Below are 26,030 nucleotides of genomic sequence, written 5' to 3' on the forward strand. Positions count from 1 at the left end.
TGCTTTGGTCTGATCAGATTAACACATGCAAATTAGAAGACATTCATGGTACAAACTTTATTAAGTGTTTACCTGATCCATTCAATAATTGATTTTCAATCAAGATATTGAGGTTGATTCCTGACCTTTTCATTCTCACGATGCTTCAATGGGAAATATATGCAACTAACTTTAGTGGAGCTTGATCATACCAAGTTCCAATCTCATCTTTTCATATTGTTCCCTTGGAAGTGGTTTGGTCAGAATATCTGCAACTTGTTCATTAGTGTTAACATGCTTTAATATAATATTTTTGTTTTCTACATTATCCTTAAGAAAATGATGTCTAATATGTATATGTTTAGCTCGTGAGTGATGCACTGGATCTTTAGATATACATATGGCACTGGTATTATCACAATAAATCGGAATGCATTCAATTTTAATATCAAAATCTCTTAGTTGTTGTTTTATCCAAAGCATTTGGGAACAGCAAGCTGCTGCTGCTACATATTCAGCTTCGGCTGTGGATAATGCAACCGTGTTTTGTTTCTTGGAACTCCATGAAACTAAACATGAACCAAGAAATTGTACCATACCTGACGTGCTTTTTCTATTAACTAGATCACTTGCATAATCTGCATCACTAAAACCTTTTAAATCATAAACATCACTTTTAGGATAAAATAGGGACAAGTCGTCTGTTCCCTTCAAATATCTTAAAATCCGTTTTACTGCTGTGAGATGTGATTCTTTGGGATTGGACTGAAATCTAGCACATAAACCAACACTAAATGAAATATCGGGTCTACTTGCAGTTAGATACAATAAGGAGCCTATCATGCCTCGATACATTGTTTGATCTACGTTAGTTCCTTTTAGGTCTTCATCTAATCTGACATTTGTAGCCATGGGTGTATGGTTGGTTTTAGCGTTGTTTAGCCCATATTTCTTAAGAAGTTCTTCTATGTATTTTTGTTGATGAATAAAAATACCATTTTCAGTTTGTTTAATTTGCAAACCAAGGAAGAAATTTAATTCTCCCATCATGCTCATTTCAAATTCTATGCCCATAAGGTTGGCAAATTCTTTACATAACAAATCATTGGTCGCACCGAAAATAATATCATCAACATAAATTTGAACAACTAAAATATCATAACCTTTATTCTTAAAGAATAAGGTTTTATCAATTTTTCCTCTTACAAAGTTATTTTGAATCAAAAACTTTGATAGTCTTTCATACCATTGCCTAGGAGCTTGCTTTAAGCCATATAAAGCTTTGTCAAGCTTGTAGACATGATCAAGACAAGAGGTGTTCTCAAAACCAGGGGGTTGTTCAACAAAAACTTCTTCATCAAGAAAACCATTTAAGAAAGCACATTTCACATCCATTTGATATAATTTAAAGTTCATGAATGCAGCAAAAGAAATTAAGATTCTAATAGCCTCTAACCTTGCTACTGGAGCAAAAGTCTCAGTGTAATCAATACCTTCTTGTTGATTGTATCCTTTGACCACGAGTCTTGCTTTGTTTCTCACTATTATTCCATGTTCATCTAGCTTATTCCGAAATACCCATTTCAAACCAATTACCTTCTTGTGTTTTGGTTTGGGTTCTAAGTGCCATACTTTATTTCTTTCAAACTCGTTCAATTCATCTTGCATGGCTACGACCCATTCGGAGTCCTTTAAAGCTTCCTCGTGATTTTTAGGTTCAAGTGATGATAGGAACGCAAAGTGTGCACAAAAATTTCTCATTTGGGATCTTGTTTGTGTTCCCTTATTTATATCACTTATAATCGAATCAAGAGGATGATAACTTTGATATTTCCAAGGTTTAGGCACAAATTCTCTTGTGGGAACAGTTGCATGTTCTTGTTCAGCAACTTGATTGTCATTCTATTCAGCTACTGGTTCATTCTGCTCATCTGTGGGAACAGCTGGATTGGGAACAGTCTGCTGGTCCTCTTGTACTGGCAGTTCCTGAACTTGGTCAGTTTATTTCTTCATCATCGTTCTCTAGTTGAGCAAGACCAATTTTAACATTATTGATATCCTGTTCACTTGTTGAAAAGTTAGTTTCATCAAAAATAACATGAACTGATTCTTCTACACACATTGTTCTTTTGTTGTAAACTCTGTAAGCTTTACTTTGTGATGAGTAACCAAGAAATACTGCTTCATCACTTCTTTCATCAAATTTGCCTACATTTCGTTTTCCATTTACATGTACAAAGCATTTGCATCCAAATATACGAAAGTAGTAAATATTTGGTTTAACACCTTTGAGTAATTCATAGGGTGTTTTTGAAGTGATTGGTCTTATTAATACACGATTAAGAATATAGCATGCAGTATTGACGGCTTCAGCCCAAAAATTTCTAGGTAGACCACTAGCAATCAACATAGTCCTAGCCATTTCTTCTAAGGTCCTCTTTTTCCTCTCTACCACTCCATTTTGTTGTGGTGTTCTAGGTGCGGAAAAATTGTGATTTATACCATGTTCATTGCAATAATTCATGAAGTTTGAATTTTCAAATTCTTTCCCATGATCAGACCTTATGTGAACAATTTGATTATTGGTAGATTTTTGTATTTTATTAGCAAAAGAAACAAACTCATCAAAAGCTTCATCTTTGCTTACCAAAAATAAGGTCCAAGTGAATCTACTATAATCATCAACAACAACAAACACATACCTTTTGCCACTACGGCTTTGTGTTCTCATAGGTCCACATAAATCCATATGAATTAATTCTAACGGTCTAGTGGTAGTCACCAAATTCTTTGATTTAAAGGATGACCTCACTTGTTTTCCTTTGGCACAAAGATCACAAATTTCTTCCTTAAGAAATTTTATAGCTGGTAGTCCTCTAACTAGGTCTTTTGATCTTAATGCATTAATCAATGAATAACTAGCATGACCTAGTCGCTTATGCCAAAGTAGTGGGTCTTCTTCTATGATACTTAAACACGTTAGACTGGTTTTGGGAACAGTGTCCAGGTCCACTACATAAGTGTTCCCTTTTCAGATTCCCTCAAGCACAGGGTCTCCTGTGTTGTTCCTAGAAATTATGCATCGTTCAGAAGTAAACTTAACAGAGTTACCTTTGTCACAAAATTGAGAAATACTTAGCAAATTGTGTTTTAAATTCTCGACTAAAAATACGTTATCAATGGCATGGGAACTTGACCTTCCAACCTTTCCTTTGGCAATTATCTCACCCTTCATGTTGTCGCCGAAGGTTACTGTTCCCCCATCATAGGCTTTAAGTGAGAGAAATTTAGATTTGTCACCCGTCATATGCTTGGAACACCCACTGTCGAGATACCATGAGTTGTTCCCCCTCACTTGAACCTGCAAAGTAACTTAATGGTTAGGTACAGGAATCCATTCATCCTTGGGTTCCTTGTCGACAATACTTGAATCACATTTCTTAATCCATATGCGTTCGACATAATTTTTATTTGCTTTGGTATGCTGTTCCCTCTCTATACATTGATGTTTTAGGTGTCCAATTTTATCACAAAAGGAACAGATTTTACTACTAGGGAGATTAACATAGACCTTTTTCTTTTTATCATTCTTAACATAGCCTAGACCTTCTTTACTCTTTGTTTTAGCTTCTAGAATCCATTTGGGAATTTCATTGATTTTCCCTTAGATGGATATCGGTTGAGCGTAGCTTCCCTCGTTTATAAAGGGAACACCCATCAGTGCACTTAACCCACGATTTCCATGTAGTGCACTCACCCTATAACTTCCATTTACTTACTTGCTCCCAAAGAAAATTGGGAAGTTATTGAAAGTAGAGGTGGAAAATGACTGCGGTTTTCTTGTACGGTTAATAGTACATGAGTCACTAGGAAGATCCTAAATTATAGGAGACTTGTTCAAAGTAGAGAATAAATCTCTTGGGTGTCCGAATTTATAGGAGACTAATTCAAAGTGAGGAATAAGTCTTCTCCATATTTTTAGGCGTTTAAAAAAACTTTTGCCAATTAATAAATTAATTTAATTAAGCAACTAATTAAACTTTTAACCTTTTACATTAACTAAAAACGGAAAACGTAATTTTCGTAACTTCCAGTTAATGTCTTCTTCAGACCTGTATCGTGGGGAACAGCGCACTGTCTCCATCTACAACTTTCATCAGGACTTTAACTCTAGGAACAGTAAACTGACTTCTAAAGCAATTGTCCAACTTCTTGGATATTTGAGACATGTACAACTTCCACGAACCAAGTCATAGGCTTCATCAACGATTAACAAAATCGGATATTCACCTACAAAACAATCTCTAAAACATGTTTGTTTAATTAGAAGTGAAGTCATCATCAAAACCTAAGAGGCCAACATGATATATTGCAACAATAAGCAATGAGTTAGGAGCAACACATCCATCACATCCATAAGTGGTAAAATTAGTTTTGGTAGTATCTTGATTAGCTTAATCTTAGGAAAATCTTACTTTTGCTTGATTATGTAGAATCAAAATCCAACAAAATAAAACAAATTTGCCAAATCAAAAACTAACCGAATTATAAACAAAAAACCTAAAATAATAAAGAACAAGGACTACTAAAAATTAACCTTAAGAAAATCTTACCTTGATAATCTAGAATGGAAATTGAACAAAATGAAGCAAATCTACTCCTCAATTCATCCGTTATGATTAAAAAATCAAAATTCAACCCTAAAAACATATTAATCAAAATCAATAGTAGTAATAATCAAAGGAAAAGGAAAATAATGAAATGGGAAGAAGTGGAATAGCGAAATGCAAGAAGTAACGCTAAGAAAATCTTACCATTGCTTGATAATGTAGAATTGAAATTGAATAAATGAAGCAAATCTGCTACTAAATCAAAAATCAACCCAATTAGAAACAAAAACCCTAAAAGCAAAATGCAAGAAAAAAATAAAAGACAAAATAATGAGAAGGATAAAGGAAAAAATGAAAAATAGTGTAAAGGAAAAAGAAATAAAGAAAAACAACGAGTTCATTATTTATTTTTTGGTAAATAAATAGTGTCAATACTTTTCTTGTATTTAATTTTACAAAGATAAGTACAAATTAATCATATTATAAATTAAATACTTCATATTTTTTAAATAAGTACAAAATAATATAATAAAACTCAAACCTTCGATAAAAAAAATTCACAAACAATTAATTAGAAATTACTAGTGATTAGTTTCACAAGTCAACATAAATTGAGAATTTTATAAACATTTTTTTTTCAGTCCTCATCTTTTCAAGATGAACACACTAAAGTAGCTCTGCTCTACTCGACAAACTTGTCCGGTTGTTCCTTGAATTTCTTTCCAAAGTCCAAACCCCCCAATCCCATATTGGTTTTCGATAAACCCCAGATTGTTGCTTAGCTTGTATACCGTCCCTCCATTACTCTACACTCTAACACTGCAAAATTCCTTCAAATTCTCCATGAAACCTTAACCTTTTTCCCCAAATACTCTTATTTTGCACAGCCATTTTCAATTTGCACATGTTTTCAATATGCCCATCATCTTCTTCAAACTCCATTTTTACTCCCCTTCATTCAATCCCACATTTCAATTCTCATCCCCTTTTTGTTCACCACCTCCATAAAAGAAGATTCTTTACCTCGCCCACCAAGTTTGTTGTAAAAAATCCACACCTATGTAATTCTATCCTCTTTTTTAGGAATAAAATATCTGGGTTTTGTTTTTCTAATAATTTAAAAGCTTCCCAATTGATTAATTCTAGTGTTATAGAGAAAAAAGATTTAAAAGATGGTGTTTTTAGCTCAATTTCAAAGTCAGTTGCACTTGCATTGTTTTGGGTTGTAATTGGGTTGTGCCCAGTCAGTGGGTTTCAACCTCATGCTATTGCTTTGCCTGCAATTAGTGATATACTATGGAGAAAGAAGGGGAAGATTGTTAAAGAAGAGCCCCCATTGGTATCATGGAAGGAGCACGAGTTTTCAGGCTATACACAGAGGTTGTTAGATTGTGTTTCAGATGTGTTGAAGGTGATGAAGGAAGTTAGGGTAGGAGAGAGTGGTGTCAAAGAATTGGAGGATGCTTTGGAGAGGGTTAAATTGAAGAAAAAGGAGCTGCAAAAAGAGATAATGGGTGGACTGCACGCCGAATTGAAGGTGCTTAAGGAAAATAAGCAGAAGTTGGGTGTTCGAGCTCGTGAAGTATTTCGTGATGTAATGAAGGCAAAAAATGTGCAGGATACCTTGTTGGATGAATTGAGGATTACTCGTGGCAACGATCCATGGACCGAGGGGGACAAAGAAAAGCTAAACAGGGCTGTAGAATCTTTGGATAGCGTAGAGAAGGATTACAATGAGCTGCAGGATATGATTGGGGAGATTGAGGATCTTATATCCAAGAGAGAAACATTGTGTTTAAGCATTGGTGTGAGTGAGCTGATGTTTATTGAGGATGAATGCGAGGGGCTGGTACGGCGTTTTATTAGAGAGACTAGGCATAATGCAAGGTAAAAATTTTGATTCTCTCCTGTTGTTGTCTCCATACCTCTTTGCATTTAGTGTTTGTGTCGCCTTTCAGGATAGTTATGTTAGTACATAAGATGTATCATGTGCTTCTATCTTATAAAAGAATAAAGCTTGCATACAGTATCAGTAGAGTGTGTAAAATTGATAGTAAGTTCTTTAAGCACTACCTATGACTGTTACTTTGTGAAGCTTTTAAGGTATTGAACATTTTTATGACTAAGGTTCAAAGCATTACCTTGTGAACTCAATAGTTTGCATACTAGAGTGTGCACAAGTAATTAATAAGATTACATTGGAATGCCGTACATTGTGCTCGAAACACATGTTGTAGCAAAGCATTAATCTCATTCAAATGTCCATACTCAACATATTGTTTTAATTAAGGCGGTAAACAAGGGATTCCATCTGAAAGTGTAATTTAGGAGCAAAAAGAACAAGCTCAATAAGCAATGGGAAGGGTTTTGGTAAGGGAGCACGCAGTCCTATCGTTTTTGGTTCTTTGCTGTAGACAATGAGTTGGTGACTCTTATTCTTGGCACCATCCCTCCAGGAGAAACTATTGAGATCATGAGTTGATGAAGTTACTCAAACTAGTCTTCTTGGTCAACCATAGTCTTATGTTTTTTTTGATACTTTGTTCCCTATTGATGTGATGGATATCACGAGATTATTCTTAAAATCTTGTCTGTCTTCTTCTTAGCCAAGTATAAAGCACCTCATGCTTAGGTCTAGAGTGGGAATGTTGGCCTTTTTGTGGCTTTGAATAGCATCCCTTAGCTGTGACTGTGACTAGTTACAGTATTTGTAAATCGGGAGATCTTATTGATCGTTGTATGTTAGTGGAGACCCTAGAAGTCATTATTTTTAGGATGTGAGTTGCTGAAGGGCTTCTCACTAGTTTGCACTTTTTTTTTATGTTGGATGAGAGTGGGTTTCTCGAATGAGATCAAGAGGTGAAGCTTTTATTACTAGATTGCATTTAGTGCAATAGCCAAATCAACACTTGATGGAGGTGATGTTGATCACCAAATGACTCAAGCTAAGGCACACCATGTTATGAGTAATGATGGGGTGTATGGGGGTTGTGTGCATTATAGTGGGGGCTTCAAGGAAGCAGTGAAAGAAGGTCTGTATGTGCCATGGTGATCGAGCAACAAAGAGCAAGAAGATGAGAGTGCATAAAGGGTGTCTTGAATAAGGCAAGAAGGTGTACATTTGGTATGCCTTGAACGAGGCATGAAGATATTTGAAAGTACCTTGAATGAGGCACGTAGTCCTCGTTCGAGCACATGTAGAGCTTTTTCGAGCACCTTGGTGCCCTTTGCGAGTTTTTGTTTTGACTTGAACTTGGTGGGCACGTTTGGGCTAGGTTTTATTCTATTGTTTAGAGGCATAAGGTCCCTAAATCAGGTTTAGGCACAAGAGGAGAAGGCTAATAAAAGGGAAAAAAGAGGTTGAGAGCCTAGAGAGTTCCTTAGATGAGTGAGCTCTATCAAAGGTGGAAGCTTTAAACTTGATAGTGTGTGATAATCAATCACAAAGTCTTGAGGTTACCACAATTGCAAAATCCTCCATGATAACGACAAAACTATTCGACGGCTGCTACTTGATCAATGATAATCAATCACAAAGTCTTGCATTCCTTAATACCCCAACTCTCTTCCTCCATAATATGTTGCCACTATACCATTTTCTTTGTGCCATTTCAAGATCAAAAACTCGTCTTCACCACGAGTCTCAAGCAACCACGAGCATACTTTTCATCCTCCCCATGAGCGCCCCCCAGCTCACTTGCCTGCCCCCATGTTTTGAGTCAATACTCCCACAGTTCTGGTGCCACTCCCGACTTAATTTGTCATCCCTCAACCAATTGTAGTGATAAAAGCTTCGTCCTTAGGACAATTTTGATCCGTGCTAAATTGTCACAGATGGCACTGAAACCCATGTGGCGCTTGAATCCCTGAGACTAGGATCCTAGGCAACAAGATAAGGAAACGAGGAAAACAAAACACAATGATACTAACCTGCACAATGACATGCATTAGTACGATGAGACATGCATGGGAGTTGTCTCATATGGGGCTTGCCTCCATCGGAAACCAATCACCACGTGGCATACAACTATAGATAAATCACACCATTTTTTCAAGCGTAATAATTAATACTTCTTTTGTGCGTTTTTTACTCTATATATATGGGCCTGTACCAGACTTGTACTTATTTTTCTTATCAGTCACTGTCATTCCTGCTTTGCTATCATAATATTTAGCATGTTGAATACATTACTATTATGTTTGTATATTTTCAGTCTGCAGGAAAATTCTTCTGTTCCATGTTCTAGGAATGATATACAGAAAGACTTAGAAGCTGCTCAAAGGGAACACATTAAACAAATGATATTGCCTGGGGTCGTGGAATATGATGATGCTTTAGGGCCACTCTTTGATGGGGAGCAAATGAAATTTGTACAACGCGTGAAGCAAGCCCTTCAAGAATCAAAAAATCTGCAGAGAGAACTGGAGGGTCGCATTCGAAAAGATATGAAGAAACATGGGAAGGAAACACGTTTTATTCAGAAGACACCAGAGGGCGATATTATCAAAGGTTTTCCAGAAGCTGAATTAAAATGGATGTTTGGCAATAAAGAGGTTGTGGTTCCTAAGGCTGTAAATATCTACTTACTTGATGGATGGAAGAGATGGCGTGAAGATGCTAAAGAGAAGTTAAAGAAAAGCGTTTTGGAGGATGTTAATTATGGCAAACAATATGTGTCTAAGAGACAGGTATTTTCTTGTGGAACATGTGGTCCTATGCACACAAATGTTAAGTGTTTGGTATGTTTTGAGTAATTTATGCATGTATGTTCATGTGTGTTATGTAAGAGAAAAGGATGTGCATGGAGAAAAAGATGACTAAATCAAATCTTTCATTATCAACATTGATCTTGTTAATTGACCAATAACCTGAAAATTACATCTTCAATTGATTAGATCTTAAAATGATCATTTTAATTAACTTATGAAGGCACTAATCGCAGGAATCTTCTGAACTTATACCTTTAGACTTATATTGGTTTTTTTGGCTGGAAAGAAATTCCTTTTCTTTTCCCAGGTTATTCTCATCCTTATGCTTATTGGGAATTTTCTATTATAAATTTCCAATAGCTCTGCATTTTGTACATCTGACTGGATTACTATAATTTCTCACTAAAACAAGTTTTTGAAGTGAACAGAGATGTATAAATTTGTAGTAGTGCTGGAAAATGAGCATCACATTGCTCTCCATAGTCTACTTTTATTTTCACCGTAAACATCCGGATACTGAAAATTTTCTTCTGTTTGTGGTTTATAGTACTGTTTCTAGTTTCCAATTTGTCATTGATCTGCTTTCTTTGATAAACATTTTATGCATTCAAAAAGTTCAGATACTGTTAGTTTTTCACCAATCTGCTATTAAATTTTCAGATTATGTTGGCCTTTTGTGGTACTTAATGGTCTCCAACTATTATTTCATTAAACATTATTTGTACTTCAGGTCTTTAAAATTGTAGTGAGCTGAATGGGTTGTAACTTGTAAGCTTTTTATAAATAACAAGCTAGTTTGGTGCTTAAGACTTGAGTTGCTTTATCGTTTTCTTTCAGGAGCGCATTATATTGGATCGCGACAGAGTAGTGTCCAAGACATTTTATAATGAGGAGAAAAGTAGATGGGAAATTGATCCTGTTGCAGTTCCATATGCAGTCTCCAAGAACCTTGTGCAGTATGCCCGGATAAGGCATGATGGGGGTGTCATGTACATTGGGCTTAAGGGAGAGGATAAGGAATATTATGTTGATCTAAAGGTCATACTTCATAATCTTAATTAAAATTGCTTATAATAGAAATATACATATGTGTGTGTAATGATATGATTTTGTTCCTTACAAAATCTTCTCATTGCAGGTCTATGAACTTCTTTTTGAAGACCTTGGAGGGTTTGATGAATTGTATCTGAAAATGATTGCATCTGGTGTTCCAACAGCTGTACGGCTTATGTGGATTCCACTGTCGGAGTTGAATATATATCAGCAAGCTGTTCTGGTGGCAAAACTGTTTCATGGATTACTCGATGACTTATGGAATGAGCAAAAAATCTCTTTTGGGAGAAAGTTTTTGTGGAATGAAATAAAATACACTACTGCTGACCTCTTCACAGTGGTTGTTTTTCCAATTGTGGAATTTCTAATACCTTATCAGGTAATTATGTTTGTCATAATCTGTTCTTGTAAAGTTACTATTAATTTTGACAGTCATTTCAGATTGCTTTAACTCTGTAGGTGAGGGTATGGTTGGGGATGGCTTGGCCTGAGGAAATTGATCAGACTGTTGGCTCAACATGGTATTTGGAGTGGCAGTCAGCTGCAGAGAGTAGTTTCAAATTACGAAAACGAGATACTTTCCGCTATTATGCTTTGTTTCTCGTTAAAGGTGTCATATATTGTTTCATACTTTATCATACAATTCGATTTCTGAAGAGAAAGGCCCCTAGATGGCTTGGCTTTGGGCCTTACCGCCGAGATCCAAATTTTCAGAAGCTTAGGAGATTGGTATGTCTCCAAATTCGTTTTTCTGTCATTTGTCGTTTTAGGTCTAATAATTCTAATTGCTACTCAATATGGGACTTACAATGTTAGCGATATAAAATTTGATATTTACCAATTCAGTGCTCTAAGAGGATATTATGTACTTATTTCCAAGCTTCTAGCTGTTTTTTTTACTGTTAAAAGAAATTTAATTATGCTCCCTGCACTTTTATTTTCAGTAGCCTACATTTACTGTAGAACCTAGTGAGCGTTTTGCTGGATTAGTCTTTTTAATAGAATAATGTTTGCATTTATTTCACTGTGTGGGTCAACCGTCTGTGTTCATTGATTTGTTTTGACTTTCTGTGATTTGAGAAGGAGAAGAACAATAGTTCTGTTCTTGTATTAACTTCTTAATTTTTGCTTTATGCCATAGATAACAGCTCCCCATCAAAGAAAAAAAAAATAAATGAAAGGAAGAATAAAAAAATATAAGAGGAATCAAAAGCCAAGTGAATAACTGATTTATCAATATTTTTTGGGTTTAATTTGATGTTGGGATTTTAGAAAAAATCATTATAGGAAGATGAAGGTATTTAAGATGTCTATGTTAAGATGATAAGTGAACATATCCTAAAGGATACATTTCGTAATGAAGGCATAAAGAAAGGGTCTTGGTGTTACAAATATTGAAGATAATAAGAAAAACCCATTCATTTATGTTGGTTAGGTCATGTGCAAAGAGAATCTAAAAGTGCACCAATCAGAAAAATGGAAGGTCTAAACTTTGAGGAGTTTAGAAAAAGAAGAGTTAGGTTGTATTTGACCTTGATAAGATGAATGAATAACGACATGAAGAATTGGGATTTGGAAGAGCATATGACAATACATAGAGTTGAATTGATTTTCTTAGTTGTTGATTAGTGGCGATTTCCAATATTGATTTGTTTTGGTTCATGTAACCAATTCCATGCCGCTGGCATTAAGGCTTCGACAGTGTTAGTTATCTAATTTGAATCCCTTGGTTCGTATTTTTGTGAGCCAAGTCCAAAATTGTACTTCTATTTTTGTCTTTGGGTAACTCAGATTGTATTTACAAGAAATAATTTGGATTGTCAATCTTAGTGGCACTTGAGAACGTGAAGGCCTATTTTGGTTAGTTGCATATATATATATATATATATATATATATATATATATATATATGTATATATATATATATATATATATATATATATATATATGTATATATATATATATATATATATATGTATATATATATATATATGTATATATATATATATATATATATATATATATATATATATATATATATGTATATATATATATATATATATATATGTATATATATATATGTATATATATATATGTATATATATATATATATGTGTATATATATATATATATATATATATATATATATATATAACAGGGTAGGTTGAGGGAAGGAGGGGACATGGTGAGAATCGAACCCATGAGCTTTATCTGGGAAAGTGCTATTTGCTCCAACTGAGACTAGACTCGATTCTGTAGAATTATTCTTTTTTAAGACTGTCACTTACTTAGAAACCGATCGGAGAAGTCGTTTTGTTTTTCTTTATGGAGTTCCTGCACAATGCTTTTAAGGAACCTGAATATTAGGTCTGAGATGTGACGCCCGACTTTGGTTGTAGTAGTGTTGTAGTAGGTAGGAATAGAATCAGCTTTGTGTCTTTGACTGATCTTTAGAGAACGTGCCTTGGAATGTGCTTACATGCTGCCATGTCATGTATTCATTTAGTGACTGCTAGAAACTTGGAATTCATATTGTTTCTTTCTTGTGTGATGGAATGATTTAATATGTGAACCAAAGTTCAATGCTTCAGGAGTTCATACCATTTTTTTCCGAGTAGGCTTTATATTCCGGGAGCAGGCGAGATATAGTCTAATTTTCGATGCAAAGTTTCGGAAGAGTTACTTTTGTCTCTTCCAGCTCTCCCCCCTTCTCTCTCTCTCTCTCTCTCTCTCTGAATTGAGAAATGAGTTTCTTGAAAGGCATGTCTGGAATCCAAATCCAATCAATATAATTTGACCCACTAGATCACATTCTGCTAAAGAAAGCTATTTTTCTTGACCCTAAACCCTTGCATCCTGATACTTTACTGCTCCTGTTCACACGGTTTTTGAGAGAATAATAGCTATCTTACTATTTTTATCTTCATTTATTGCAGACATGGTACTTTAAATATAAGAAGCACAGAATTTTAAGCAAAAGAAGAGCTGGGATTGATCCAATTAGAACAGTGTTTGATAATATGAAGGTAAAAACCTGTTTACTGAGTTTATTATCAAATTATGCATTACATGCTAATGGCTTTCTGTTCTACAGAGAGTAAAAAATCCACCAATACGGTTGCACGATTTTGCTAGCATAGAGTCTATGAAGGAGGAAATTAACGAAGTCGTGGCTTTTTTACAAAATCCTAGTGCATTCCAGAAGCTGGGAGCTCGTGCACCTCGGGTACGTTAATCTTTATGAATCTTCTGTGTGTCTTTCCAGCACTTTTACAGTTAACTGTAAAGTATATGGTTTTTAGTTCTTGTCAACATTGATTTTTAATAGCAGATTAAAGTGACCACTATTTTTCGTGCACTAATGCTGAAACAAACAAGGATAGAAGAATACCTGCAAGATTTATGTGTGTGGGGGGGGTGGGGGGGGGGGGGGGGGGGGGGGTGGGGTTGAGGGTTAAGAAACATGTATGAACAACCATTCGAAGACCGAATGAAGTTATTTAGGCTGCGGGAATCCTGTAACTTAAAGTGAGCTATTTTACAAATTGACTTCAGAATTCCATTATCTTATCCATGAAGAAATCTTGCATGCCAAAGATTCTTTGAAGTAATGGTGTTAATAATTTCAGGTGGTGTAGATCTTTTTTGGTAAAGAGCATAACAATAATAAATTTCTATTACATGGTATGGTTGTGTGTGTATGAGAGAGAGAGACAGTGTGTGTGTGAAGTGGAGAATCCCACATCACTTGATGTGAAGAAATTTAGTGGTAGAAAGATTGTGGAGGACTCACATTGAATGGGATGAGTTAGATGAGCGAGTTGAAATTTCAATTTATGGTAATTGGAAGTTTATTTTTATGAATTGACCAAAATAGTTTACAGGAGATTTAGGTTGGAAATAGTTGGTTTGTTTTGTTTTTGAGGACCCGAATTTTTTCGATAATAATTTTTCATCACAAGAAATCTTCCGCTTTTGGCTAATTGTCAGTGTAATTTTGTGCTACCGATTGGCTTTTCCCTGGAATTCATTATCATAACAAGGAACAATCCTTGTGATTTTCTGTCTCGGGGAAGTTTACTTTTATATAACTTTTTCCTATTACTTGCAGGGTGTCCTTATAGTTGGGGAGAGGGGGACTGGAAAAACCTCCCTGGCACTAGCTATTGCTGCAGAGGCAAGGGTGCCTCTTGTTGAAGTCAAAGCACAGCAGTTGGAAGCTGGACTCTGGGTTGGGCAAAGTGCATCCAATGTCAGAGAATTGTTCCAGACCGCAAGAGACTTGGTAGATCTCTGTAGACATATTTACTTTGTTTTTCTTATCTGTATGCTCAATGGTGAACTGGAGTTCTAGATGTTCGTCCTCCATTGCTCAATTTCAGAGTTCTTTTGATCTTTTTTGCTTCACTTGTGGGAAACAGTTATTTCAAAAGTTATATATGGCATTTATTTTTGGGAACAGAGGAGCGTTCTTTTGATCTTTTTAATTGTACAATAATATAGTCTATTCTCTTACCCCAATGTGTTAACTGGGTTTTTATTTTGGAGGGTGGGAGAGGGTTCAAAATTCAAATAGCTTTAAGGAGACCTCTTTGTGCCTTGCCCCTACAACTATGAAGCACATCTTTCCTCAGACTATATATGAGAATCGATTTGCTCGCCTTCTAATCACTTTACAATCATCATATAAAAGATAGTTTCTCGAACAATTCTTTAAAATCATTATATCAAAGATGGTTGCTCTTTTTTTTTTTTTTTGTTTTGTTTTTTTTGGGGGGGGGGGGGGGGGAGGGATTCAAATGATGCAGCTTTAGAGAGATGTCTATGTGCCTTGTCGTTACAACCGTGAATCAAATCTTTCTGAACTTGATGTGAGATAGAATTGTTAGCTTTCTCTCATCCAATTATGTTGCGGATAATTATTGAAAATTTTGTTCTAAATATTATGATCTTAAATTAAAGAAGTTGCTCAATCAAGAATCATTCAAGATTCTGGAAAACTCTCTGAGTAATCTATGAATTAACATTAAAGAAGGGAATGGGAGCAGGTCTAGTTATTGATATATGTTTTTTATTTTCTTTCGCCTGGATCATGTTTCATCTCTTCTTCCCCTCCTTGTTTCATCTTCATATTTACTTGGTGTTTTTTTATTCCTCGCATATTTTTTGTTGTCTTCATGGGAATATGAAGGTGAAGAATAAATTTAGATGCATGCGAACGTGGAAATTGTACCTTTTATATGTGTGTAGTGCATTTTCTTCATAAATTCTTTCTTATAGCCTTTAAAAAAATCCCCATGCCATTAATTTGTTTTTCTCTAGATTATGTGTTTGTTATACTTCAAAGGTCAGGATATCTTTATAGTTTACTGATAAATTATACATTGCTATCTCAAGGCACCTGTGATAATATTTGTGGAAGACTTCGATCAGTTTGCTGGTGTCCGTGGCAAGTTCATCCATACGAAAAAGCAGGATCATGAAGCTTTTATCAATCAAATGCTAGTGGAGCTTGATGGGTAGGCTTAATATGTGTTAACTCAATATTACTCCCTCGTCTTGGTAGGAAGTAGTAAATGGCATCATTTTATAATTATGAATTTTGTTGGGAATGGCCGATGCGAGTTTCCTTGGCAACGGTAATGAAACTCCATCACTAAACATGTCTTTCTTCTCAAGTTTCCGTTGTAAAGTGGTAACTGATGGTGATGAATTATGAACTAGAAATTGGGTTTACTAGCATTCAACACTGGCTTGAGTTGTTGCTTACATAACTACGATAAAATCATTGTCATTATCATCTTTTGTTGCTATACAAGAATCAAGAGTGCTAAAAAATTAATTCATGCAGATTTGAAAAACAAGATGGGGTGGTTTTGATGGCTACTACAAGAAATCTGAAGCAAATTGATCAAGCTTTATGTCGTCCTGGTCGAATGGACAGAATATTTAATCTTCAACGTCCAACTCAAGCAGAAAGAGAGAAGATATTGCGTACTGCAGCAAAAGGGACCATGGATCCTGAGGTTGTTGAGTTTGTGGATTGGAGAAAGGTGGGCCATATTTATATTAGACTATTTTTCTACTCTGCTGACTAATTAGGTTGTGATGTTTATTCATTTTTTCTCTGTTCACTCTCGCATCCCCTTATGTCCTTGTTGAAAGTTTGGTTTGCTGTTTTTTTTTTCTTAAAAACCAAACAAATCAAATTTAATTTCCCTTTGCCTTTTGCGGTTCCACACAAACCACATTTAGTCAAAATCAAAACCAAACTACAAACCAATTTAGAAAATCTTTGTTGAATTTGAATTAATAAATCGTATCGGTAAACAAAAATTCAAAATTTTTTTTACCAACTAATAGAACATCAAAAATCAATTTTTATTTGGTTCATCAAGGATGTATAAGAAACAACTCAACTTCTGTAAATATGACATTTACACTCCAACTTTTAAAACAAAATTGGGAACTCCTTTTTTTTTTTTTGTTTTTTTCCGGTTAGGCTCAGGCTAAATCAAAACCAAAATATTTTTATTTTACAATTTGAATCCAAAACTCATTTTTGAAAATCTAAACCATATTTCTTTTTATGGTTTGGATTTGTTTGGTTTGCGATTTTTATCCAAGTATAATCCCCCCTACTTGAAGACTCAATTGCCAAACAAGATGTATTCCCGAGGATCTGAAAGTGTTTTTATATGTTTTTGATCTTGTTTTTTGTTCTATTTTTATGGTTCTTTGTCAATTCTTGAAATGCTAGTGTGATATGAGGATTCTAAGTACTTTGCCTTCAGGTGGCCGAGAAGACAACTCTTTTACGCCCTATTGAGCTGAAACTTGTTCCTGTGGCTTTGGAGGGTAGTGCTTTCAGGAACAAAATTCTTGACACGGATGAGCTGTTGAGCTACTGTAGCTGGATTGCGGTTAGTGACAGAAGTTTACTATTTTCTTACTGCTATTTCATATCTATTGCAAGTTTACCTGGTTAAAGAAATTCCTTGATGTTTTGAAATGCTAAATGATGCTCAATATTATTTCATTGCCTCCACATTATGTGATTATGCATTTATGATCTTCAAAGAATTGAGTAATAACCCTGATTTGGAAGCGATCAACTCTTTTCATCTTTTGTAAAGGTGAATTTTCATTGGAATGAGTCTCTGACTCTAAATTATGCAACTGCTAAATTTTCATTGGTGTAAGATAAGAATATCGGAGTTTTTTGTTGAGAGACATATAATTATTGCTAACCCATGGGACAAATATTGCTCTTCTCTATTTTGGGGTGATTTTTTTTGTTCTTTCTCTCTTCTCCTTTTAGTAAACTTATCTGCTTTTCTCATTATCCTTGTGGTCCCTCCCTAATTTTTTGGAACAAAAAGAGGTTAAACGAGCAAAGACAAAACAAGCAAGCAAACAAACAAACAAACAAAGTGGGGTATTACATAAAGAGGAACTCAACACTATCTGAAAAGTGCCACTAGCTCCAATTTTTTGTATCGTTTCGTGACAACTTACATAGGAATCTTAACTGATTTTGGGGAATTTTACTAGCTTTTATGTAGTGGAAATCTTAGTCCTCTCTTTTCTTAAATAGTATACTTATTTCTTGTTGCAACGTGAACGTTCAAACCGTAGATGTTTGATGTAGGGCCGGGTGTGACAAACCAGGTGCTACATGTTCAAGATTTTAGACCTATGATAAGAGGTTAAAGGTAGGGTAAGGCAAATTTGTGTTTCAGTGTTTTAAGGGTAAAAGCGAAAGCTTTTTTTTTGAATAAATGGTTGGGGATGGGTTAGGCGTGTGGAATTAATTGAAAATCTGATTTATTATGTCTGAATTTTTATTTAGAGTTAAGATAGGAAAAGAAAATTTATGCATGGTTAGAAAAGATAGAAAATTAATTTCTTGGATTTGAGAACTTAAATGGACGGTTAGAAGGGATGTTAATGGAGGATTTTGAGGTGGAATTTGGTAGAATATGGCATGTGGGATTTAGGGAAAGAAAGGGGATTATTTTTGGTGTTTTGTTGGTTTAATTTGTGTAAGAAACCTAGGAAATAAAAATATTTTGTTGGATGATAATTGAAATTGGGTGATGAAATTTTGACGTTGACGTCTTGATGATGTTAATGATGGCCTGAAGGTAGAAATATAAATGGATAATAATTTTGTGGGATGAGATGGAACTTGGAAGGTAGAAGGATAGATTAAGCAACTGAGTTTATTGTTAATCTGATAAAAATTCAATCATCACAGATAACTAAAATTTCCAAGATAGTTTGTGCTTATGATTAAACAACCATGGGCGATTTCTGGTTTCCCCAATCCTGGGAAGAAATTTTGAAAAAGAAAAAGTCTTAAGACTAAAGTCTAATTTTTCTGAATAACCTAGTTTTCCATTGATGCATAATTGTACTATTTATAGGATTACAATACTAAATTAAAAAAGAAACTAAAATAATTAAAATAGGCTAAACTAATTCAAACTAATAAAAGGGCTAGGTGTGATCCATGCTTGGACGCCTTTATAATGTTTCTAGAATCTTCTCGAAACTTTTAGAAGTCTTGCCATGCGCACACAGGACAAAAAAAGTCCAGAATCCTATTTCTACTTAGTTTTCCTTAAGAATAAGTCTCCTATTTGACTTAAGACTCGGCATTGGATTGAGCTTGCAAGGGCCTTGCTTGACATCCCTCTTGGACGTGTGGAAGGGAGGAATGGGCCTCCTTACTCGCTTCCTTCAATTAAGCTTAGACTTGGATCATTTGATGAAGTTTCAACTTTTGGCCTTTCTACATCCATTTATGCGCCAATTTTTAATCCATGTGATTATATTGGCCTTCTACAACTTGAACTGACTCCATGATTAATTTGAGACATTATAGAAATCCACCGTAACATTTAATGACTAGTCAAACATCTAAAGCAATTAAAGATATTTAATGAACATCTAGAACACGTGGTTCCAAGTTCATCAATGGCACCCTAGAAAGTTGACCTCCTTTGCAACAGTTAAAGAAGGTCATAGACTTGGTCCTTCATCAATGTTGGCCAATGGGATGTTGACTTCTAGAGAATTGCAAGGCAAAAATCATTTTTCTATTGTTTGACTTTACTACTTGTTAAAAAATGACTAGTCAAACTGCACAATGTTTGGAAGCAGCCAATATGAATGGACCATTTCCTTGTGCAGCAACAGCAACTGTGAATGGGTCTGAATTTCATTATACAACCTTACCATTAGTCAACAGAAAACAGTAGGGAAACTGGTTTCATATGACTGTTGAACTTTAAACTTATATGGTCGTGGGCCATGATCACGAATTCCACTCTTCTAATTATGTGAATGAAATCGTTAAGTTGGATTCATGAGTGGTTTATCGGGTGGCGTGATATGAGCAAATCTCTGTTTTATTATGGATTGTCAATTTAAATATGTTTATGTTGCTTGCAAGTGGTTTTTGCAAATAATATTTGTGGATGAAGTCATGAATTGATACAACCTTTGACTGCGTTAAATTTTTAACATGGGCTTTCAGCCACAGACCTACTTCATTATTTACATTCGTATCAACCTTATGACTTATTTACCCAACTTTTTACATGTAGACTTTCAGTGCATTTGTCCCTAACTGGCTGAGGAAAACAAATCTTGCGAGAAGGATCAGCAATATGGTTGTGAACCATCTAGGACTTACATTGACAAGAGACGATCTGCGTGACGTTGTTGATCAAATGGAACCCTATGGTCAAATTACCAATGGAATTGAATTTTATTCTCCACCACTTGATGTAAGTCCTTATTTGTATTATTTATAATTGAATTTGAACAATTAAGCATTTCTAGCAAGTAGCAAGTTCTGATAGTATCCTTTCATTTCTTTGGTGTCACTTGGTAATTATAGTCTCCTAGTATTGAAAAATTCAGCTATGGCATTTAATACTGCCTATTTCCATGTTTAATGTTTAAAGTCGAGATTAAGTAAATATTTATATTTTGACAGTGGACAAGGGATACAAAGTTTCCTCATGCTGTTTGGGCCGCTGGTCGTGGTCTTATTGCTCTTCTTTTGCCCAACTTTGATGCTGTTGATAATATATGGCTTGAGCCTCTTGCTTGGGAGGTTAGTTACTTTAGTCATAACTTATTCTTTTACGTTTGTTCTAATTCGAGAAACCTTGCCAGAATGTTTTTTTTTTTGAAGATTATGTGAAGCAACAATAATAATTGAAAGTAGGATGCATTTGGTTCTATGTGAGTTGCTGGTACTGAAAGCAACTCAATAAAGACTGTCTTATGTAATGAAGTGGTCCTGATATTCGTTCAATTGTGTTTTGCATGAAAAAATTTCGCATTCATCCCATAAAAAAAAAAGGAGAGAAAGTTCCCATTCCAGTCCTGCTATCAGACTATCTGCTACTATTGTGTTATGTTTAAAATTTCATCCTTTAGTCCTATTAGAATGTTGTGGTTAAGGTGTAGTAGTTTTCTAATGCTATCTATGGATTATAATGTTGATTGTCAAATTTGCTTAGGTATAAGAGATGTGCTGCCCTTTTAATTCTGTTGGATGTTGTCTTTGTGTTTTCACACATTAGTAGTAATTTCCTTTATGCTATCGTCTTGTTCATTCTTGTTCGACGCTTTTCTGAATTTTCCTTCTTGTGCTGTATGCTATCTATGTTATCAATCCTACTTCGGGTAAAAACTGATAAGGGGAAGTATGTATTAACATGATCACTTGAGGGTTTTATAATACTTGATAATTCTTTTCCCCCTTTCTGACCCAGGCTCAGTGAGACAGATTTGCTATCATGTCTATGCATTGATGTTTCCCTTTTTTGGCTAACTTTTCCATTTTTACATTAAGTTCTTAAATTTAAGGTGATAAATGCTTTCTTCATCCGAGATGAATTTTAATTATAGGGATGCATGGAGTTTTACACAATAAGTTGTAGACTTGAGAGATATTGTGGAATTTTGTAAATTTGTAGAGTCTGATAGGGGCAAAATTAGGGAGAGTATGTGAGTGAAGAGGGAAATGGAACGAGTTCAAGGAAGATCATAGTATTAACAAATTCCGAACACTTGGAAACACTAATTAACTATGTCAAAGTCAACACTGATATGGAACGGAAGGAAAATAAAGTGTTAAAATCATGAAAAAAAATGCAGTCGCAGATGTCGCAAATGCATTTGCGGAAACAATTGCGGTGTGAATTTTTGAAATCAAATTACATAATTGGAACTTTGTTCTTATAATTGCATTTTTGTTATTGAACTACTATTATTATGCAATAATATGCCCTTAGCTATAATGATTTCAGTGTATGAGGTACTTTTAGTGAATAATTAACTTATTAGTTAATTATTTTGTTTGACGATTAGAATTATGATTAATTATAACTTAAGTAATAGGTAACAACTAAACTAAACTTAATGAGTATTGCTGAAATTTTTATGTACAAATGACATAAGAGTTTTCTCTACAATATTGGTAGGTGTTAGATTTTCTCTACAATACTGGTAGATGTTAGAATAAACTTTTCTATAACCTGTTCTCAACAAATATATTGTAACAGGGAAATTTGGGCGTTACACGTTACGTAACGGCCAACGAAAATTCATGCACATTTGTAAAACATGATTTCAAGTTGCAGCAACTCTTATACAAGTTACAAAACGACCATTACTTAACGTAATGGCGAGTTTTTATTTTATGGTTAAGACTAATTTGCGACAAAGAAGAATAAATTTGGGGCAGGCTATATTTGTCAAAGTTTTTTGTACATTCAGCGTGATGTTGGTGATTTTTTTTTTGCAGGGAATTGGATGTACCAAGATTACCAAAGCGAAAAATGAAGGGTCTATGGATGAAAATGTAGAAACTCTATCTTATCTGGAGAAAAAGCTTGTCTTTTTATTTGGATCTCATGTTGCATCGCAGCTGCTACTTCCTTTCGGAGAAGAAAATCTGCTCTCCGCTTCAGAATTGAAGCAGGCACAAGAGGTGGGCGACTTACTAGATCTTGTATTAGCATTGATGAACTTGTGCTTATCTTAGATGTTGGATTTGTTCCCTTTTTCCATGACCTAGAATTAATTATGTAATGATGCTTTGACTTGGACCTTTTTTTATTGCAATTTGCAACAGATAGCAACTAGAATGGTGATCCAGTATGGATGGGGGCCTGATGGCAGTCCTACAATTTACTACCATGGAAACGCGGTATGACCCTCTAATATCATTCAAATTACTAGCGAAAACTGCTATTTGCACTGTTTATTTTAAAATGCCTGTTGCATTTTGAGCTTACGCTTTCGTGTTTTCTCATTTTTCTATTTGCGGCTTCTCATTGGATTATGGTTGATGATAATCTTTGAATGTTGTTAAAATTACAGTGTTTAATATTATGAAGGTACCAAGCTTGTTTTGAAATTATTTTCTTACAAATTGGAGTGTTTCCTCTAAAATAATAATTATGTGATGTATATAAAGAGATATTAATGGTCAAAATTGGTGTTCGGCGTCAGTGCAAGGTTAAATTTGGAACGAAGGTATTGATAGTGGATAATTGTTTACTATGTTACATGGATAGCGCATATCTAACTATATGATACAAAAGTGCGCTAAATTATAGGTTGATACTTGATACATACCTAAAGTTAAACATGATCAGCGCCCAAGATGTCGTTAAAACAATGTGGCTAGGAGCAAGCTTTACAATTTATAAACCACAAGCTACCACAAACTAATTGTAGTATAATGGGAATAAGGGATGATATCTACATAGACGAATTGTAAGTGTGAACATATTTTGTTGTTTTTAGAGGTAACTTTTTAAAGGTTTTGTAATGATCCTTGATTAACAAGACCAAACTCAATGATTAAATTCAACAATTGCTTAAACGACTAAGAATGGAGGAATGGTTAAACAAACATGCTTAGTGTAAAAAGAAGGTTGATTAAACACAATGGATGTATCGGTGAAAAGTGATTCTAAGGTGTATCCACTCCTAGGCTGATAGAGGCATATAGTTGGGGTGGGAAGAATTGAAATCTTCTCGTTCTTTGCCTCTTTTATACCTCTTACATTTAATCATGCAACCCACATTCAATTGGCCTAAGATGGAGAATCAAGCCACAAACATACGCTAATGCTTCCTCAAGCACATTCTAAGTATCACATGAGATTTATATGGTGGTTGGCTTCTTGACTACACCACTAGTGAAACAAGGTGAAATTGGAAAATTCTACAAAAGAATTAGACCAGGAATGTTGGGTAAAGTTTGGTGGAGACATACCTTCTATAGTTAGTTTCCCAACCTTCACTCAACTTGGCCTTCTAAGCCTATGAGTGACTCAAACCAACAACCATAGTTCACCATATAGAAACCAACAAGTCTAAATTTTATAACCCAAAGCATGCTAATCACCCCATTTAATCTAAGAACTTCTAAATAGGAATCTACTGACTCATCATGAAATGTAGAGGAAAAAGGGCATAAAAGTACCATAATAAGAGCAAACATGCTTTATCAATAACTAATTACCATTAAGGACTAATTATTCAAGATCAACAACTAATTAATGAATCAACAAATCTAAGCATGAAAATCATAACATTACAATTAAGCTAGAACAAAGAAGCATGGAAAATAAAGAACAAGGTTAGAGAAATCCTACTACAACAACAATGGTGAGATGAGAAATCCTCAAAGTAAAAGATTCAAATTGCTCCGAATAATACCCAAGTCTTTGAAGAATGCTTGTCTTGAGTACCCAAATAAACTGTCACAAATCGGAACTTCAAAATGTTAATGACCCACTTCCGGTCATATTTTTTCTTTATCCTGGGTTGTGGCTTCAGGCTCGTGTTGAGCATCGCCCTGGCCATTTTTTTATGGTAAAAAATTTCGAGAAAACCAGCTTTCTTTATCGTGTAGGATAAATCGAACATCCAAAAACCTCATTACTCCATTGTGTATATCTTTGTCGCCCTTTTTTTGTACTCGGTTTCGATATTAATCTTTAATGTTCATTATCTATTGTATGATTGTGATGACATCTGAGTTCCTTGAATCCTTATAATTTTCCCACTATTCTAAATCTTCACAGGCTACTGCTCTAAGCATGGGGAACAAGCATGAATTTGAGATGGCTGCTAAAGTTGAGAAGGTTTGTATTTGTACATCAGGCAGTTTTATATAAAATTTTCTGTTAAGGTTTAAACTGAAAACCCTTCCTTGCTATGCTAGATGTTCTATCTGGCATACGATAAAGCTAAAGATATGCTACAGAAAAATCGACCAGTACTAGAAAATATCGTTGATGAATTGCTTGAGTTTGAAATCTTAACAGGAAAGGTATGAACTCTTCTGTGGCTAAATAGAATTATTTTTATTTAGAAAATGTGCAATTCCTTTCATTTCTCGCTGTCTGCAACTGATGAAAAGAACAAACCAAAATACTGCAAAATAAATAAAATTGCACATTCCACTAAATAAAGGTATTCCCTGTGCGAAAATGGGCCCCTGCGTAAATAATATGATTTGGACTGATTTTTCCGGACTCCAAAAATAGTAATACATTCCCTATATTGGGATGGAGGGAGTATATTTTAAAGACCACTATACAGTATAATGTATTGTAGAGCCGTCTCAAGGAAAATGGGGCCTTGCGTAAATAATACGATTTGGATTTTGGACCCTTAATAAATTTTTTTTCAATTTTTATGTTGATAAACAAAGAATGTCTTCTTTCTTCTATAAGATAGCAATGCTAAACTAAATATCACATAGTAAGTGTAATATGTAGTTAAAAAACGGTCACACCAGAATCTTCTTCCGATTTATTATTTAGTAATATAAACTTGCTAGCTACACCCTTCTGTTTAGAAGGGCATGATCTTTCCAGAGTGTTTATTTGAGTTTTTCTGACAGACATAGTTTCTGATTTTTATTCACCGTTATAGGATTTGGAAAGAATTATCGAGAGCAATGGTGGAATTAAGGAGAAAGAGCCTTTCTCCCTATCAAGAGTTTATGAGAATGATGTAACACCCGTATAACTCTGAAAATATTTTTCTTTTTTTTTTCTTATTGTGAGAAATTATACTAATAGGTAGTCGCTCTATTGTTTCTACAGTCCTCGTCTGCAAGGTATCTTGATGATGGTGACAGTGCACCGGTAACTGCCCTTCTAGGCGCAGCAACTTAGAGATATTCATTCATGGTGAAAGTTTCTATTTCATCAAAGAGGATGTTACTTCCGAGCATGTCAGAAATCACTGGAATTCTGTTCCTTACATTACTTATACGCGATTTCTGCTTGTGATCAGAAATCATTGTACTTACATGGCTTGGAAATGAGAAATTGTTGTCAGTCTTTACTTTCTCATTCCCGTCATTGTGTACAGAACTAAGCGCAAGCTCTTTGAGCTCAAATTTTGTAAGCTATATAGCAATGTGCACGCCGGAAAATGTCTGTTCTTGAAGCTGAGGTAAAATGCCATGAAAATAAAGTCAGATTTAGTATGTCATTCTTCTGTTTCTCTTCTACAATTGGATTCTATCTTTGATTTTTCTATACCTACTATCCTCTGAGTTCATTTGAATCAAAGTTTTAACATACTCTTTTCGTGTCTTTAAGTTTGCATCAACAGCCAAAA

The 26,030-nt window shown here is 34.8% G+C and overlaps 1 protein-coding gene across 2 annotated transcripts; it reads left to right on the top strand.

The window, feature by feature from the left end:
• Window positions 1–5,229: 5,229 nt before the first annotated feature.
• LOC130797311 (probable inactive ATP-dependent zinc metalloprotease FTSHI 5, chloroplastic) lies at window positions 5,230–26,007 on the top strand. Of its 2 annotated transcripts, none has more exons than XM_057659873.1 (19): window positions 5,230–6,476; window positions 8,804–9,278; window positions 10,137–10,337; window positions 10,438–10,731; window positions 10,812–11,081; window positions 13,289–13,378; window positions 13,447–13,578; window positions 14,464–14,637; window positions 15,750–15,871; window positions 16,204–16,405; window positions 17,147–17,275; window positions 19,967–20,149; window positions 20,362–20,481; window positions 22,183–22,368; window positions 22,513–22,587; window positions 24,479–24,538; window positions 24,619–24,726; window positions 25,335–25,415; window positions 25,508–26,007. In XM_057659873.1, exons 1-19 carry the CDS (start codon window positions 5,494–5,496, stop codon window positions 25,577–25,579), a joined length of 3,957 nt encoding a protein of 1,318 aa, XP_057515856.1. In that variant the 5' UTR covers window positions 5,230–5,493; the 3' UTR covers window positions 25,580–26,007. The 2 variants fall into 2 exon arrangements, with proteins under 2 accessions (XP_057515856.1, XP_057515855.1); XM_057659872.1 differs by having other exon boundaries at window positions 5,236–6,476; window positions 25,335–25,424.
• Window positions 26,008–26,030: the final 23 nt, after the last annotated feature.

This window comes from Amaranthus tricolor, chromosome 12, assembly GCF_026212465.1.
Source record: "Amaranthus tricolor cultivar Red isolate AtriRed21 chromosome 12, ASM2621246v1, whole genome shotgun sequence".
NCBI lineage: Eukaryota > Viridiplantae > Streptophyta > Magnoliopsida > Caryophyllales > Amaranthaceae > Amaranthus > Amaranthus tricolor.